This window comes from Martes martes, assembly GCF_963455335.1.
Source record: "Martes martes genome assembly, chromosome: 4".
Classification (NCBI taxonomy): Eukaryota; Metazoa; Chordata; class Mammalia; order Carnivora; family Mustelidae; genus Martes; species Martes martes.
In genome coordinates, this window is record NC_137891.1 from 88,175,977 (window position 1) to 88,196,035 (window position 20,059).

At 37.0% G+C, this 20,059-nt stretch overlaps 1 protein-coding gene across 3 annotated transcripts in view; it reads right to left on the minus strand.

Annotated features, from left to right (window-relative positions):
* GPR89A (G protein-coupled receptor 89A) overlaps positions 1 to 20,059 on the minus strand; it is a 60,582-nt gene that overhangs the window by 4,568 nt on the left and 35,955 nt on the right. For all 3 annotated transcript variants that reach the window (XM_080802366.1, XM_080802365.1, XM_080802367.1), the window contains exons 8-11: positions 18,123 to 18,232; positions 15,323 to 15,411; positions 13,672 to 13,764; positions 592 to 687 (exon numbers count right to left, since the gene is read on the minus strand). In XM_080802366.1, the coding sequence (XP_080658492.1) occupies positions 592 to 687; positions 13,672 to 13,764; positions 15,323 to 15,411; positions 18,123 to 18,232 (388 nt within the window). The remainder of the gene's footprint in view (positions 1 to 591; positions 688 to 13,671; positions 13,765 to 15,322; positions 15,412 to 18,122; positions 18,233 to 20,059) is intronic.

The window sequence follows — 20,059 nt, forward strand, 5'->3', positions numbered from 1 at the left end:
TACTGGCCATTTATACATATATACACACATAGATTTAGAAAATATATTCTATAAATAAAGACATTAAACTTAAATTGGGACAAGAGTGTGTTTAATGATAGTGGTATTATAAAACAGGTAGAAAGAGGATTAAAACTGCACAGGTTTCAGTTACCATCTTTAGCTCAGAGTCCACATTAATTAATTGGTAGTTTTTTTTAACAGCAGACATAATTTCACTTCTAACATGGAACACTAATTGGTAGTTAATTTTCTACTAGAGGAATCAAAGGTGAGTTTTGGATTTGACGATGTCATGTATCGCAGAGAGAAGTATCCAATATTTGGGAGGGAGGACCTGGGGAGGGGTAGTTGGCTACAGAAAAGCAGAGGAGGAACTACAGAAATAATCAGCATCTAAGATAATAATAAGTACCAGCCATCACTTATGGTTTTATGTCCTTCACAAATCTGCCATATGAGTATGTCAAAACACAGGGGAGAGTGGGAAGAACAAAGGCAGAATAAGAAAGGAATTAGAATCTTAACAATTGTAATTTATAGCAGATAAAATTGAAATGTCTCAAACCAGGATCTTGGTACAACTCTTACATCAAACTGAATCCCCAGATAATTCACAGTGATCTCGATGCCTCTTGTGACAGGATCAGTTTTCCCAACTCGGTCAAAAACGATATTAATCGTTGCCTGCAAAGACATGGACCTTTATATTAGAGTATCTCAATAATCACTATTTCAAAAAGTGACACAAAATAATTAATATAACATGCCTTACAGGTGGGTGTTCCTAAAAAATGCAGTACTGGTCTCAATCTAAATCACATATAAGACATTTATTTTGGCTACTCAACAGGCAAAAAAAGTTGTTATCTACCCTATCTTTCTTTTCTGTAAAGAATAAAAGGAAAAAAGGCTATGGCATAGACATCTTAATTTCACAGAAGTTAGAAAGGTAACATTCTGGTTGATAAAGTCTGAGTAAGAGAATCAAGAATTCCATGGTCATTCACTCTGATTATTTTCTGAATGTCCTAAGAGCAATCCCTATAATGAAAAGAGAGTAAGAGCTAACAAACCAACAACAGATTAGACAGAATTGTGAAAAATACCCAATTAATCCAAAAGAAGGCACAAAAAAGAAAAATGAAAAAAAGAACAGATGGGACAAATAAAAAACATGTAACAACACAGTTGTTTTGAATCCAACCATGTTAATAATTGCATTAAATGTAAACAATCTAAACCAGGAGCTGGCAGACTGGCAGACACTGCAATGATAGTAGTCACAGATGATGTGTAGATGAATGGGCCTGGCTGTGTTCAAATAAAACTTTATTTACAATGGCAGGTGTTGGCTGGATTTGGCCTATGAGCTGCAGATGGCTGAATCCTGGTCTAAACATGCCAATTAAATGGCAGAGACTGTAAGACCTGTAAGACTGGTTAAAGAAGTAGAACCAACTACATGTTGCTTATAAAAAACCCACTTTAAATATAAAGATACAAATAGGTTAAAAGTAAAAGAATGGAAAAAGATACATTATGCTAACACTAATCAAGAGAAAACTGTAAGGTCTATGCTAATATAAAAGTAGATTTCATAGTAAAAAATATTGCCAGGGATGAAAACGGTAATTTCAGAATGATAAAAGGATCATTTCAACAAGGAGTATACAATGACCCTAAAGATGCAGGTACCAAATAATAGAGCTTTAAAATACATGAAGCAGGGGTGTCAGAAGATGGTGCAGTAGGAGGATCCTGACCTCATCTTGTCTCACAAGCACATCAAGATAATAGCTACCTCTGTGCAGCTCTGAAAATCACCTGAAAACCGGTAGAAGAGACCTTCCACAGTTAACCGTTGAGAGGAAGCTACACTGAAAAGGGTAGGAGGGGCTGAGACACACCTGGGAACCAAACTCCCTGTGAGACTAACCATAGACAGGAGGGACACCACAAGCCCAGGGAAGCAGAGAGGATCAGACCCCACACAAGGCACCCTAGGTAGTCGGGTGATGAGTTTCCAATAACATCTGGCTTTGAAAACCAGTGGGGATTAACTTTAGGAGCTTTTAAAATCAGCAGGGCTTAAGTCCAGGTACTTTTAAAATTAGCAGGGTTTAATTCTGGGAGAACCAGAGGGCAATCAAAAACCACCTGCTCTTAAAAAGCTAGAATAAATAACGGCCTGAGAGACAGGACAGAAACAGCAGTTTGAAAAGTGCTTGGGTATATAAAAGAGATTCATTTACTAATCTCACCATGTGCTGGAGGGCCAGGGAGTCTTCTCTTCAGGAGACTTCCAGAACAAAAGTGCTGGTGGGCACCATTTCTCTTCTCCTCCCCCAGCCTAGAGAGCCAGACACTTGTGGGAACTAGTACTAATACTCTCTACCTATCCTTCTAGTGCCCTGTCCCAATTTTCACCTGGGGACCTGCCTGCCTCAGCAGGGACCCATACCACTCCAAAAGTGACTGCAACCCTGGAGAGAGAGAGATAACCCTAAATATCAGTGCGTCCACAGTTCCAACAGCCGAGCCTCTCAGTTGGCTATGTAGAGACTAAACCTTGCCCGGTATGTCCACAGTAGGCAAAGCAGGTCACTGTAGCCAACTAAGGCAAATGCAACTCAGCCACAACAGTAGAGTACATGTTGCCCACACAGAGACCCTCTTGGAGCACCTGGTTCTAGTGCTTGGGGCACTGCACTATAGGGCACTACAGGACCTAGACACAAGGTCATTACTTTCAAGACCAGGAATCATTGCTGACCCCCTAATACAGAGAAACAAATAGAGAGCTAGACATAATGAGGAGATAGAGGAATATGTCCTAAATGAAAGAACAGGACAAAATCACAGCAGGAGATCTAATGAAATGGAGATAAGCAATATGTTTGGATAAAGAATTCAAAGTAATGGACATAAAGATACTCAATGGACTTGAGAAAAAAATGGATGAATTTAACGAGAACTTCAATAACAATATAAAAACGAACCAGTCAAAGGTGAAGAATTCAGTAACTAAAATTGAAAAAAACACACTAGAGGCAATCAACAGTAGATTGGAGGATGCAGAATGGATCAGCAATTTGGAAGACAGAGTAATGGAAAGCAACCACGCTGCACAGCAAAAAGAAAAAAGAAAAATAATAAAAGGGAACAGGTTAAGGGAACTCAGCAACACCATCGAGTGTTATAACATCCACACTATAGGCATCCCAGAAGAAGAAAAGAGAGAGAAGAGGGCAAAAAATTTATATGAAGAAATACTAACTGAAAATTTCTCTAATCTGGAGAAGGAAACAGATATCCAAATCCAGGAAGCACAGAGACCCCCTAAAAAGATTAACACAAAGAGGTCCATACCAAGATACGTAATAATTAAAATGGCAGAAAATAATGATAAATAGAGAATTTTAAAGATTTATTTTATTTTTGAGAGACAGCGAGAGCACGCACAAGCAGGGGGAGGGGTCGGGGAGAGGGAGTGAAAACTCAAGCTGAGTTGGGGACCTCAATGTGGGGCTCAATTTCACAACCCTGAGATCACGACCTGAGCCAAAATCAAGAGTTGGATGCTTAGCTGACTAAGCCACCTAGGTGCCTCTAAAGCGAGAATTTTAAAAACAGCAAGAGAAAAAAAACAGTTACCATGAGGGAACCCTATAGATATTAGTTGATTTTATACCATAGCTATTAGTTGAAAGTTATTAGTTGATTTTATACCAGAAACTTTGCAGGCCAGAAGAGGGTGGAAGGATATATTCAAAGTACTGAAAGGAAGACTTGCAACCAAGAATACTCTACAAGGCAGTTATCATTCAGAATAAAAGAGAGACAAAAACTTTCCCAGACAAAAGTTCAAGGATTTAATCACCACTAAACCAGCCCTATAAGAAATGTAGGGGCGCCTGGGTGGCTCAGAGGGTTAGGCCTCTGCCTTAGGCTCAGGTCATGGTCTCAGGGTCCTGGGATCAAGCCCCACATTGGTTTCTCTGCTTGGCGGGGAGCCTGCTTCCCCCCTCTCTCTGCCTGCCTCTCTGCTTACTTGTGATCTCTCTCTCTTTGTCAAATAAATAAATAAAATGTTTAAAAAAAAAAAGAAATGTAAAAGGAAATTATTCGAGTGGAAAGAAAAGACCATAATTATAAGAAAGTTATGAAAGGAAAAAATTTCATAGGTAAAAGTAAACATATAATACATGTAGTAGATTAATCACTTATAAAGCCAGTCTGGAGCAAAAGTAGTAAAATCATTTATTTCTACAAAAACCAGTCAAGAAATACACAAAATAAAAAGATGTAAAATATGACATCATATACATAAAATGGGGAGGGGGAGTAAAAATGTAGTACTTTAAGAATGTTTTTGAATTTCAGCTTGAACTTAAGTTCAACCATCAACCTCTGCTATACACCTAAGATATAATATATAAGCCTAATGGCAACCACAAATCAGAAACTTGTAATAGCTACACAAAAAAGAGAAAGGAATGCAAACATAACACTACCATAAGGGAAGAGAGCAGAAGGAACTCTGTTCGTTCCTAGTGAAGGAACAGAGAAGAACCACAAAAACAACCAGAAAACAATGTACAAGATGGCAATTAATACATAACTCTCAATAATTACTTTAAATATAAATCATCTAAATGTACCAATTGAAAGACAAGGGGTGACTGAATGGATAAAAAAACAAGACCCATCTAAATGCTCCTTTAAGAGACTAACTGCAGACCTAAAGATATATAGAGACTGAATATGAAGGGCTGGAAAAAATACAACATGTGAAAGGCAGGAAAAAAGCTGGGATAGCAATACTTAGTATCAGATAAAGTACATTTTAAGACAAAGACTGTTGCAAGGGACAAAGGAGGGTGATACATAATGATAAAGGGATCAGTTTAACAGGAGGATATAACAACTGTAAATATCTATGCTCCCAACATAGGAGCACCTAAATACATAAAGCAATAATTAACAAGCATAAAGGGAGAAGTTGACAATAATACAGTAATAACAGGTAACTGTAACATTCCACTTACAACAGTGTAGATCATTCAGAGAGAAATCAGTAAGGAACCAGTGGCTTGAACAGCACATTAGAACAGATGGACCTAACAGATACATACTGAACATTCCATCAAAAAACCACTGCATACACATTCTTTTCAAGTCCATGTTGAACATTTCCCAGAACAGATCACAACTTAGGCCACAAAACAAGTCTCAATAAATTTAGTAAGACTGAAATCATATCATGCACCTTTTCTAATCACAATGGTAGGACACTAAAAATCAATCTCAAGGAAAAAAATCTAAAAAGAATACCAATACATGGAAGCTAAATCACATGCTACTAAATAATGAATGGGTCAATCAAGAAATCAAGGAGGAAATAAAAAAATACATGGAGACAAATGAAAATGAAAATATAATGATTCAAAGTCTTTGAGACACAGTAAAAGCCATTCTAAGAGGGAATTCTTTTTTTTTTTTTTAAAGATTTTATTTATTTGATAGAGATCACAAATAGGCAGAGAGGCAGGCAGAGAGAGAGGAGGAAGCAGGCTCTCCGCTGAGCAGAGAGCCCGATGCGGGGCTCGATCCCAGGATCCTGGGATCATGACCTGAGCCGAAGGCAGAGGCTTTAACTCACTGAGCCACCCAGGAGCCCCTAAGAGGGAATTCCATAGCAACAAAAGCCTAACTCAATAAACAAGAAAAATCTCAAGTAAACAACCTAACCGTACACCTAGAAAAGCTAGAGAAAGCCCAAAGCCCAAAGCTAGTAGAGGGAAAGAAGTAATAAAATTAGAGCAGAAATAAATGAAAGAGAGAAAGAGAGAAAAAGGATCAATGAAACTAGAACCTGTTTCTCTGAAAAGATCAGCAAAATTTGTAAATCTGTAGCCAGACTCATTAAGAAAAAGACTCAAATAAAATCAGAAATAAAGGAGAAGTAACAACTGATACCACAGAAATACAAAGGATTATAAGAGACTATTATGAAAAATTGTATGTCAACAAACTGGACAACCTAGGAGAAACAGATTCTTAGAAACATAATCTTCTAAAACTGAATCAGGAAGAAATAGAAAATCTGAACACAGCAATTACCAGTAATGAAAAAAACTTCCCAAAACAGAAGTCCGGATCAGATGACTTCACAGGTAAATTCTAACAAATATTTAACAAAGAGTTAACACCAAAGAGGTGAAAGACCTACACTCTGAAAACTGTAAAACACTGATGAAAGAAACTGAAGCTGAATTAAACAAATGGAAAGACATTCCATGCTTGTACACCTTAAACTAATGTAACATTGTGTATCAAGTCTACCAAAATAAAGAAAGAAGAGTTAATATCTACTCTTCTCAAATGATTAAAAAAATTTTTACTGAGTTATTTTAGAGAGAGGGGGTGGGGAGGAAGGGACAGGAGGAGGGAAAGAATCTCAAGCAGAATTCCACACTGAGCACTGAGCCTGATGCGGGGGTTGATCTCACGACCCATGAGATCATGACCTGGCTGCTCAACCAACTGAGCCACCCAGGCACCCTTCTCCCCAAATGATTAAAAAAAAAAAAAAAAAAGAAGAGGAAAGGAAACTTCCAAATTCTTTCTACAAGGCCAAGATTTCCCTGATACCAAAACCAGACAGACACTACCAAAAAAGAAAACTTTAAGCCAATATTTCTGATGTACATGGATGCAAAATTCCTTAAGAAAATTATCAAACTAAAAAAAAAATTTAGCTAACTGAATTCAATAATACATTAAAAAAATTGTTCACCACGATCAAGCAGAATTTATTCCAGGAATACAGGGTAATTCAATGTTCTCAAATCAAACACAATAAACCACATCAACAAAATAAAGTATAAAAACCATATGCTCATCTCAATAGATGCAGAAAAAGCATTTGACAAAATACAACATCCATTCATGATAAAGTGGATTTAGAGGGAATAAAGTGGATTTAGAGGGAACAAAGTGGGTTTAACAAAACACATGTCAGCATAATAAAGGCCATATATGAAAAATGTTCACTGGTGAAAATAAGCATCACACTCATTGGTGAAAAACTGAGAGCTCTTCCTCTAAGATCAGGAAGAAGACACGGACATTCACTCTTACCACTTTTATTCAACATAATACTGAAAGTCCTAGTTGCAGAAGTCAGACAAGGAAAAAAAAAACGGCATTCAGAATGACAAGGATGTTAAACTTGCTATTTGCAGATAACATGATAATATAGAAAAACCTAGAAACTCCACCAAAAACTGTTAGAACTGATAAATGAATTCAGTAAAGTTGTAGGATACAAAATTAATATACAGAAATCAGTTGCATTTCTATATACTAATAACTAAATACCAGAAATTAAGAAAACAATCCCATTTACAACTGCACCAAAAAGATTATCTAAGAACAAACTTACCCTAGGAGGTGAAAGACCGATTACCCTAAAAACTATAAAATACTGATGAGAGAAATTGAAGGCAACATGAACAAATGGAAAGATACTCTGTTCTCATGGACTGGAAGAATTAATATTGTTAAAAATGTCCATACCACCCAAAGCAATCTACAGATCCCATACAATCCCTACATAACTACCAATAGCATTTTTCACAGAACTAGAATGAATAACCCTAAAATTTGTATGGAGCCACAAAAGACCCCAAATAGCCAAAACAATCTTGAAAAACAACAAAGCTAGAAGTCTCATAGTCCTGGAGTTCAAGATATACTTTAAAGGTGTAGTAACCAAAACAGTTTGGGACTGGCACAAAAGCAGACATATAGATCAATGGAACAGAACAGAAAAATACATGTATTACATGTACATACACTAATTTGAAAAGCTATATGCACCTCTATGTTTACAACAGTATTATTTACAATAGCTGAGATATAGAGGCAACCCAAGTGTCCACTGATAGTTGAATGGACAAAAAGATGAGGTGCATATATGCAACAGAACATTACTCAGCCATAAAAAACAATGTGACCTTGCCATTTTAACAGTCTTAAAGGGTACTATGCTAAGTGAAATAAGCCAGACAAGGAAAGACAACACATGATTTCACTTATTAACAGGATCTTAAAAACAAAACAAATGAACAAAGAAACAAGCTAACAGATTCTTAAATACAGAGAACAAACTGGTCAGAGGGGAAGTGAGTAAAGGGATGGGTGCAATGGATAAAGAGGATTAAGAGGCAAAAACTTTCAGTCATGGAGATGAAATATACAGCACAGAGAATAGTCAATATTAAAATAACACTGTATGGTGACAAATGGTAGTCACCATCTATAGTGAGCCCTCTGTAATGTATATAGTGAGCCCTCTGTAATGTATAGAATTGTTGAATCACTATGCTGTACACCTGAAATTAACATTGTATATTAATTATAGTTGGGTAAAAAAAAAATATATAAAGCAAAAACTGACAGAACTAAAAAGACAAATCCACAACAATGGTTTGAAATTTCATCCCTGATGAAACAACTGATAAATCAGAAAATTAAAAAGGATATAGAAAAATTTAACAATACTATCAACTAATTTGACCTAATTGACATTTATACAACATTCCAGCCAACAGGAGCAGAAAACAAGTCTCAAAAAATTTGAAGAAATTTAAATCATACTAAATCTGTTCTCAGATCACATGGAATTAAATTAGAAATCAATTACAGAGGGAAATTCAGAAGATCCCCAAATATTTAATAACATACTTCTAAATAACCCATGAGTCAAAGAAGAAAAATTAGAATTATTTTGAACTGAATCAAATAAAAATACAACACATCAGAAACGTTATATTTTGTGAGATGCTTAGCAAGAAGTCTATAGCACGAAAACAACTATATTAAAAGTTTTGAATCAATGATCTTAGCTTGTACTTTACAAAATTAGAAAAAGACCCAAAATAGCAGAAGAAGACAAATTATAAGGATCAAAGCAGAAATTGATAAAATAGAACACAGAGAAACCATATAGAAAATCAATTAATCCAAAAGCTGGTTCTTTGAAGCGTTTAATAAAATTGATAAACCTTGATCTAGACTGATCAGAAAAAAAAGACAAGACATAAATTACCGATATCAAGAATTAGATACCACTTCAGCCACCAGGATGACTCTAATAAAAAGATAAATAAGTGCTGATGAGGCTGTGGAGAAATGACAACTGTTACACTGCCAGTGGGAATGTAAACAGGTGCAGCTGCTTGGGAAAAGAGTCTGGCAGACTGGTAGTTTATCAAGAGGTTAAACATACAGGTAGCATATGACCCAGCAATTTTGCTTTCACAGGCATGTACATAAGGGAAATGAAAACATATATCCACACACAAATTTATCAAAAAATGCTCACAACGGCATTATTTATAATGGCCAAAAAGTGGAAGCCACCCAAATGCTTCTCAACTGATGGATGGATAAATAAAATGTGGTATATCTATATAATGGAAAGAATGTTATTCATCTATAGAAAGGAATGAAGTGTTGCTAGAGGCTGCAATATAGATGAACCTTAAAAACATTTACTAAGAAGCCAATCACAAAAGACCACATGTTGTGTGATTCAATGTACATGAAATGTCTAGAATAGAAAATCTATAGAGACATAAAATAGATTAGTGCTTGTCTAAGGCTAGAGAAGAAATAAGGAATAACTGCTAATGAGTATGGAATTTCTTTTGGGGTGACTGTATTATTGTGTGCACAACTCTGTGAATATATTAAAAACCACCAAACTATACATGAAATGGGTTAACTATTTTGTATGTGACTATCTCAATAAAGGTGTTATACAAAAAGGAGAGGAGTGATATCACTACAGATTTTATAGATATTGAAAGGATACTAAGGGAATATTAAGAGCAATTTTATGCAAATAAATCTGACTTCAATAAAAATGGACAAATTCCTTGAAAAACAGAAACTACAAAAGCTCACTTAAGAAATATATAATCTGAATAAACCTTATAGTCTATTAAAGAAACTAAATCTGTAGTTAAACGATTTTCCTGCAAAGAAGACTCTAGGTCTAGATGCCTTCACTGGTGAATTCCACCAAATGTTTAAGAAAGAAATTATAATAATTCCACATAAACTATTCCACTAATTGGAAGAGGAAGGAATCCTTCTCAACCTCTAAGGTTAGCATTATTCTGACACCAAAGCCAAAGACATTACAAAAAAACTATACTCTGATATTTCTCATTAACACTGATGCAAAAATTCTTAAGAAAATATTACTAAGTTAAATCCAACAACGTACACCATGGCCAAGTAAGGTTTATTATAGGAATTCAAGGCCAGTTTAATATTAAAAAATTAACCAATGTAACTCACTATACCAGCTGAATAAAAAGGAAAAGTCATGTGCTCCTCTCAAAAGATGCAGAAATAGCATTTGACAAAAATCAAACACACTTTCATGATTAAAAACATTCAATAAACTATAGTAGGAGTAACTCCCTCAACCTGCTAAATGGAGTCTAGGAAAAGCCAACCGCTAATACCATATTTAACAAGATCAGGATGACTGCTCTTACCACTTCTGTTTAATTTTGTACAGGAGGTTTTGGTCAGCGCAATAAGGCTAAAGGAGGAGAAGAAAGAAGAAAGATGAGATAGGACAGAAAAGGAAGGGAAAGAAAGGGAAGAAATAAAAGGCATCCAGATAGGAAACAAGGAAGCAAAACCCTTCATTTGCAGAGATCTGATTGTCTACGTAGAAAAAATCCTATGAAATCTATGAAAAGCTTTTAGAATAAGGGGATTTAGCAAGGTTGTGGAATATAAGAATCAATTGTGTATCTATATACTAGTAACATTCAGGATCTGAAATTATAAAAACAGTCCTATTTATAATAGCATCAAAAATATTAAATACTTGAGATAAATCTAATGAAAGATATAAAAGATCTGTACACTAAAACCTAAATATTGTTGAGTGAAACTAAAGAAGATCTACATAAGTGAAGAGTTACACTGTGCTCATCAAATGCAAGACTCAATATTAAGATGTCACTTCTCTTCAAATTGATCTGAAGATTCGACATTCTAATACGTATTTCAGCAGGTATTTTGTATTCAGCAGCATTAAAAGCAGCTTCTAAAATTCATATGGAAAAGCAAAGGACACAGAATGGCCAAAGCAAGTTTAAATAAGAAGAAAGAGTACATGAATGATTTGATTTCAAGACTTATTTTGGGGCGCCTGGGTGGCTCACTGGGTTAAAGCCTCTGTCTTTGGCTCAGGTCATGATCCCAGGGTCCTGGGATCGAGCCCCGCATCGGGCTCTCTGCTTGGCAGGGAGCCTGCTTCCCCCTCTCTCTCTGCCTGCCTCTCTGCCTACTTGTAATCTCTGTCAAATAAATAAATAAAATCTTAAAAAAAAAAAACCAGACTTATTTCAAGACAGAGTGGTACTGGCATAAATAAAGGCAGACATACATAACAGTAGGAAAGAACAGAGTACAGACACAGACCCACCCATATGCGGGCAATTAGGTTTTGACAAAATTGCAAAGACAACTGAATGAGAAAGGATAATCTTTTCAGCAAATGGTGCCAGAACAAGTGGATATCTATATGAAAAAAATGAACTCTGATCCACATTCCAACACTGCCTGAGAAAATTAACTAGAGATGGATCATGTGCCGAAATGTAAAAATCTCAAACTATAATATTTGTAGAGTAAAAGATGAAAAAATCCTGGTGACATTGGGTTAGCCAAGATTTCTTAGGCATAACACCAAAAGCATAACCCGTAATAGAAAACAAAAGATAAACTGGACTTCATCAAAATTAAAAACTTCAATTCTTTCAAAGACACTGTGCAGAGAATGACAAGCTAAGCTAGTGACTGGGAGAGAATATTTGAAAATCACATATTTGATAAAGGGTTTCCAGAATATAGTGAAAACCTTGCAAAACCCAATAAAAAGAAATTCTAATTTAAAAACTGGGCAACAAATCTGAATAGCTCTATCTTCCTCCTCCCTCCAAAATATACAGGTGGCAAATCAGCACATGAAAAGTTGTTTAGCACCATTAGGCATTAGGGAAATGCAAATTAAGCAATCAGTATCACCTCGTATCTACTAGAATGTCTAAAATTTAAAATACTGACTACAAAATGTGAGCAAGGATGTGGAGTAAATGAAACTCTCAGACAATGCAGGTGGGGATGTAAAATGGTACAACCTCCTTTGGAAAAGTTTGTCCATTTCTTCAAAGGTTTAACATCCATCTGCCATGTGACCTAGCCATGCTATACCAAAGTGTTTTCTCCTAAGAAGAAAGAGAGCACATGTCCACATAGAAACCTGTACACAAATGTTCATAGCAGCTTTACTTGTAATATCCCCAAACTAGAAACAAATACCCATCAGCAGGTGAAAAGATAAACAAAATGTGGTATAATCATACAACAGAATACTACTCAGCCATGAGAAGGAATAAACTACTGATCGCACGATAACATGAATGAAACATAAGATAATTCTGCTGAGTAGAAGTTGTCAGAAAAAGGGAATCTACTCTAAGATTTCATTTATATAAAGTTCTAGAAAATATAAACTAATGTATAATGAAAGCAGATTGGTGGTTGACTGGGGATGAATGCAAGAGACATTATAAGGGGACACAAGAAACTTTTTGGAAGTGATGGATGGATATGGTCACTACCTTAAGGGTGGTGACAGTTGTTGCAAGAGGTGTACACATCTGTCAAAACTTACCCAACTATACCCTTAAAATATGTGCAGTTTATTAAATGTCAATTAAACTTCAATAAAGCTGTTAAAAAAGGATATACTCCCCTAAAGCCTACAACTCAGGAAAAACTTTTTAGTAGCTTAGCTAACTGAACATACTATCTTCATTTATCTTCTCCTACTGTATGAATTAAGATTTAAAAATTGTTCTCTGAATAGGTATTGACATCAGTTTATTATAATATTAGATCTATTAAAATCCAGAATCTTTCATTCATCTATAGTGGCCAAAATTAACAAGCTGATAAAGCTCCTCTTTATGCAAACACAACCCCAGGAGAGTCACAGAACCAGAAAGTCCTATTATTCTTTTCTGTAATCACACTGACACCCATGAATATCTACAGATGAGTCATAAGAAGAATGTACATAAAATGAACATAAAGAATAGAGCATTAAGAGAGAGCCACAAAAGAATGAGAGCTATAAGCACCTAAAATGAATTTATTTCCAGAAATATAAATGTTTTACTTGTAGTACTTTGGATTGAACTTTTTAAGGTATATATAGATTACTAAAAAGGAGAGGTAATTTCTGTCCTGAGCTGAAGGCAGGGATTGTGTCACATAGATATACTCAAGGGTAATATGGAAAACTGTGTAAAATAAGAAACTTCCGTATTCCCTTCATATAGTTTATAAACTATATCTTATTAATGATTTCTGAATGAAGAAAAATGCAATGTCTAGGTGACCTAAAAAAGAGAGGGGGAGGAGTCAGGCTCAAGGATGTGAAAGACAGCATTCTGTGTTGACTCGATTGGATTTGGAATTTAGTTTAGTGCCTCAGTCAAACCCACTTTTCTCTCTGCCATTAGGGAAAATAACCTCAACCCTGACAGCTAAAACTAATATACTTACCATGAAAATTTTCCAAACACAGTAAATAGAGAAAAAGTAACCCAGAAAATTAAAGTATTTCCCCTTGAAAGTTTTGGAATATTCTATTCTCTCCTGAGGGAAAACAAACAACAGAACACTGTTAGTCTCAGCAAAATGTAAACTTATACTCAACCAAAACATTCCTGCTTCTATGAAATTACTGTTTTGCCAGAGTGAAAAACCCACACATGATATTAATCTTAAAATAATACTAGTAGGCAACATTTATTGAATGCTTACTTTAAGCCTGAAGTTGGGAAAAACCCTTACATACATTATCTACTTTAATTTTTATAGCAACTGTTATATGCTCTATTATCTTAATTGTACACATGAGAAAACTAAGGCTTACAGGGGTTGGATAACTTGCCCAAGGTCACACAGCTAGTGAGTAGAGGAATTTATGCTCAGGTCTGTCTTCAAAGCCTATGTTAATCTCTACCCTATATGGCTATTCCTATGAAGTGATCCTTGAAAAGGATAAAAATAGTCTGAATGAACTTAACTAATAGATTTTGCATATTTAAGTTATATTGCATTTTAGATATAAATAGGAAAGCTACTTCTTATAGTTAGGTCACTTCTTGATCTGGATCCTTTCCTTTTTCTTTCTTTTTTTTTTTTTAAGAGAGAGAAAAAACCCTGGCTGGTGGCGGGAGGAGGGGCAGAGGGAGAGAGAGAATCTTTTTTTTTTTTTTTTTTTTTTTAAAAGATTCCATTTATTTATTTGACAGAGAGAGATCACAAGTAGGCAGAGAGGCAGGCAGAGAGAAGTGGAGGGAGAAGCAGGCTCCCTGCTGAGCAGAGAGCCCGATGCGGGACTCGATCCCAGGACCCTGAGATCATGACCTGAGCCGAAGGCAGCGGCTTAACCCACTGAGCCACCCAGGCGCCCCGAGAGAGAGAATCTTAAGCAGGCTCTACACCCAGTGCAGAGCCTGATGCAGGGCTGAATCTCAAGACACTGAGATCATGACCTGAGCCAAAATCAAGGGTTGGACACTCAACTAACTGAGCCACCCAGGTGCCCCTTAATCTGGATCTTTTAGAACACGGCTAGATCATGGCACTGCTCTTAAAATATCACTAATTTATAAGAAATAAAACGCAATCAGAGGAGCTACCATCTTGACCCTGAATCAGTAGGAAGTGGTGTGTGCCACTTTCTGAAGTTGAAAAACCTCTCGATTATCCTACTAATTTCTATTATTGAGTGTTCCAGTATGAATTTTGCTGGGGGTTGGAGCAATGTGATAAAGGATGCAGATTCCTAATGCTTCATGGCTGATACTGGAGCTATGAGGTCACTCTCACACTGCTTGGCCACAGAGGACACTAAAAAGCTATTTAGTCTTGGGACGCCTGGGTGGCTCAGTTGGTTAAGCCGCTGCCTTTGGCTCAGGTCATGATCCCAGGGTCCTGGGATCGAGTCCCACATCGGGCTCCTTGCTCAGCAGGGAGCCTGCTTCTCTCGCTGCCTCTGCCTGCCTCTCTGCCTGCTTGTGTGTACTCTCTCTCTGACAAATAAATAAATAAAATCTTTAAAAAAAAAAATAAAAAGCTATTTAGTCTTGTTCTTTCTTCTGGTAAAAACTGGTAAAAATCACACTTTTGCTTCTTTGCCTTGTACCTTGGTAGCATATAGATCAGCTGTTTCCAGAAAAAGCTGCCTGCTTAGTTCTTCCAAAGCATCCACTTCCTGTTGAATAAGAGTAAGATCTGGCACAATAGGCATCAAGGGTTAAAACACATAGAAGTTTCAAGAAATAGTAATGAAGAAAGCATATGTTTTTGGTTTTTCCTACAGTAGATCTTAGGAACTGCCTATGTATTCAATTTCCTGCTTCATGGACAACAGTACTCCTTTAGAGCAATTTTCCCAACCTCCAACACAGGTGTGTAAAAGCTTCTCCATTATCAAACAACTACCACTCAGTTTCTCACTAGTTCAAGTGGCTCAGACAGATAGCTTTGTTCACTGTTGCTTTCCTTTGATCAGTTAAAGTCAAATATAATTTTGAAATCTCAAATAGTTACACAGTAAAACACCTATAATACAATATAAATTTCCCCTAAATTATCTGAATAAATATAACATTAGGAAAGGGAACTAATACTACTGAGTTCCATTACAGGCTGGGATTTATAAATATGACTTTTTAGTTCTTTATAGACATTATCTACTATTATACTCCTAACAGTCTCAAGAGATAGGTATTATTACCCATTTTGCAGATAAGGAAAGCAAAGCTCAGAGAGTCAAGTAACTTGCTCAAAGTCATGCAGCTAACAGGTGTGGATGCAAAATCAGATCTGCTCTCCTCCAAGGCCTGTTCTTTCTATTACACTATGCTACTTTCCAAGAACTTACTGAGGTCCTATTAGTTTCTCCATTTAGGAGACAGGGCCTCAGAGAAGTGAAATAATCCTGATACTTTTGCTGACTTAACTTACTGTCATAAAGACAGTTTAAACCTAAACTTTGGCTTTTATGGACTTTAAAGTAATAAAAATAGTGAAGACAGCCCAAGCTGAAGATTCACTTTGATCCAAATCCTCCCTACTCTGATTTTTCTCACTAAAGGCATACCTCATTCTGTTGTACTCCGTAGATTTTTTTTTTTTTTTTTTAAACAAATTGGAGGTTGTGGCAATCCTGCGTTGGGCAAGTCTACTGGTGCCATTTATGTCTCTGTGTCACATTTTGCTAATTCTCACCTTATTTCAAACTTTTTCATCATCATTACTATTATTATTATTATTATATTTTTTAATGGGGATTTGTGATCAGTAATTAGCACTCACTGGAAGTTCAGATGATGGTTAGCCTTTTTTATACACTTTTTTAAAAAGAATGCTCTTACACACTCAATAGGATACAGTATAAATATAAGTTCTATATGTACTGGGAAGCCAAAGTATCCATCTGACTCCCTTCAATGTGATAGCCACTTTTTGTGATGTTCTGGAACCAAAACTGTAACATCTCTGGGGTATGCCTGTAGTACTCAAATTACTGAGTGTCCTTCTGCTCCTTCCTCAATAAGGAAGGCTGCTATTCTCATGGTTCAGGCAGTCAAACAACAGGGTTTAACTAGTTCCATGTCTGCCTCTCCCGTGATTAGACAGTCAGCTTCTTGAGAAAAGAGAGTATACTCTGTTCATTTTATCCCTTAGGACTCTGCCTGGAAATGGGAGATGTGAAATAAATGTTTCTAGGTTAAATGAATTCAATGTAATCCTTTCTTTCCTCTCTCATGGTTATGTCACCCTGCCTTTCTTTGCTCTAAATCTTACCTACATTTGACACCAGACAATTTATAGCAAGAACCGATTACATCCTTTTCCTAGAGTTGAAGCAAAGGGAATTTGTACTTCCACAGGCAGGGGAAGGAAGCAGGAATATGCTATCTCACTCCAGGTGCCCCAAGTTTTGACTTAATAGCCTGGTAGCCACAAAGAGATTTTGTTTCTCAATTTGGGTGTCAGTTTAACCCTGCAACCAGCTGGGCCAAGAACAATCTTTAACCCAATCTCCCTAATTCTTTTTTTTTTTTTTTTAAGATTTTATTTATTTATTTGACAGGCAGAGATCACAAGCAGGCAGAGAAACAGGCAGAGAGAGAGGAGGAAGCAGGCTCCCTGCTGAGCAGAGCCCGATGCAGGGCTCAATCCCAGGACCCTGGGATCATGACCTGAGCCGAAGGCAGAGGCTTTAACCCACTGAGCCACCCAGGCGCCCCTCTCCCTAATTCTTTAAACCTAAAGTCACTGAAGATACAGCGCTGCTTAATGTTTAGAAACACTTACTTCGGGGCACCTGGGTGGCTCAGTGGGTTAAGCCTCTGCCTTCAGCTCAGGTCATGATCTTAGGGTTGTATGATCGAGCCCTGCATCAGGCTCTCTGCTCAGCGGGGAGCCTGCTTCCCCCTCTCTCTCTGCCTGCTCCTCTGCCTACTTCTGATCTCTCTCTGTCAAATAAATAAGATCTTAAAAAAAAAAAAAAAAAGAAATACTGACTGCTTTAGAAATAGGCCCTTACCATCCCATACACATAAAAGCCATCCATTTTACGGAGCCACTGTGTTTTATGCTGCTTGTTCAGACCCGGGAAATAGAAGAGTGTAGTGGAAAGAACTAAGAGGAGGTCCTGTCTTTGCCACAAACTACCGTGTGAGTTAACATCTCTGGGTCTATTTTCTCATCTGTAAAATGCAAAGAGTGACTTTTAGGACTTCAGCTCAAAGACAATGGTTTTATGATCTTTTAGAGGTGTTGGAAAGATGACTCCGTATTTCCTAAGCCTAGCCCTGGCAGCTGGACTCTGATGTAGTCAAGTACCGTAGGAGAGACCATTCTAATACTACTTTTTTCTTCTGGCCTTTGGTTCAGAGTTGAGAAAAAGAATCAAACAGAGTGATAAAGGATACTTTCACTTCCTGGTGCTGAAGTGGTAACACTTTTTATCATTCCCCAGAATCCTGATGGTTTGTTATGCACCTCCCCCTTCTGGAACATAGTTCTCCGTGTCATTGCCATCCTGAAATGAAAGAAAAGATAAAACCTCAGCAAGGGAGCTTGGAGCCTCATGGTCTGTTCTCTCCACCTTCTAGTCTCATAAGTGTCCCTTTCCTTTGCTGAGCTGTTCAGGAAAGAATGCAAACTCTGGAGTCTCGCTTTTCTACTGTTTACAACCGAAGGGCAACTGTACACTCCCAAGAAGCAATGTGGCCTAGGCAAAGGAGCACAGAGTTTGGAGAAGACAGTAAATGTGGAGACTGGCTCTAACTGAGAAGCTGTGAGACTTCAGAGTTTCTATTTATTCATCTCCGATAGGTGTGAAGATTACTGAAATCATATATAAGAATTCTTATTATCAACTACAAGGCACTACACATATATTAATAATTATTACTATTATCATTTAAGGACAAAATAGTCAACACACTTAAAGGACCAGATTCAGGATAGGAACTAAAAAAGTTTTTCCTTCCTTTTCAAAAGCAGACCAAAGAACAACAACAACAAAAAACCCCAGCAAGATCACATAAACCTACCCTCTTCTAAAACATCATTCTCTAACTCTAATCCCCCCCAACTATTGAATAAGTCAACAAGAAACTTACTACTATTCCTTCCTCTTGTCCTCTCAGTTCTATGGAGAACTCACCACCTCAGCAGCAGATGCTGGCATGTTCCAGCCTACCACAATGGTGTTAAGAGCAGGGTCCTTGCAAGGAAAAGGAAGATCACTTGTACATAACGGTTACTTGAAGGGTATAACGGGCCAAGTCCTTCCAGTTTAAAATAAACCAGGTTAGGTGTAACAGAGATAGAGTAGTAGGACTAAAGAAAAGTTGAAAAGAAGATGGAGATTTTTGGGTGACAAGAGACAGAAGTGGTAAGGAGGAAGAAATGGCATTAGTATTTACAGTTGGAACCAACACAAAATGGTACCAGTGGTACCAAACAGTATTTCTATGGACTAATTCTTTTTTTTTTTTTTTTTAAGATTTTACTTATATATTTGACAGAGATCACAAGTAGGCAGAGAGGCAGGTAGAGAGAGGGGGAAGCAGACTCCCTGCTGAGCAGAGAGCCCGATGCGGGGCTCGATCCCGGGACCCTGAGACCATGACCTGAGCCGAAGGCAGAGGCTTAAACCACTGAGCCACCCAGGCGCCCCTCTACAGACTAATTCTTTAAGTCACTGGTTAAAACAATATTAAGAAGAAGAACATTAGGTGTATTGGGCCATGCTGACTTAACTGTTTCCTCCCCTAAATGACCTCTGCCTGAATACTGAGTGAATAAAATATAGCTCCAAGCCTTAGCTCTTCTTTAATTACATATGTTCACTGTAACTCAGCATTATTGGAAGAGGTAATCAGTAACCAAGAAGAGGCTCAGACCTAGGGAGATTTCTGACTTGGCAAGACTCCTAACCCTTAGTTTTTCCATTTTCATTGGTGGAAAAGCTGGAACAAGTATATGAAGAGGGAAGAGGTTCTATCTCACTCATTTAAAAGTTCACTTCAGTTTAGCATGCTGGAATAAAGGACAGGCCTTGGAGAGAGAGGACACACAGAGAACCATTTCTATTATCCTCAGTTTTCATGTCTTGGTACAACAAACACAACAACTGTGGAGTGGAAATGGCTAACTTTCTAAAGGTGACTGACACTTTATCATGGCTCCGTAACAGAGAGAGGGATAACCACAAGAAGAAGTGAAGGTTGTCTGCATACAGCAAGCATGACCTTGTTTTAAACAACTTACTTTCACTTTTTATCACTTAGCTATAAATCAGTTTTGCTCTTATCAAGTTAGTTGCAGATGAACAATAAGTATATATTTTCAAAAGAAA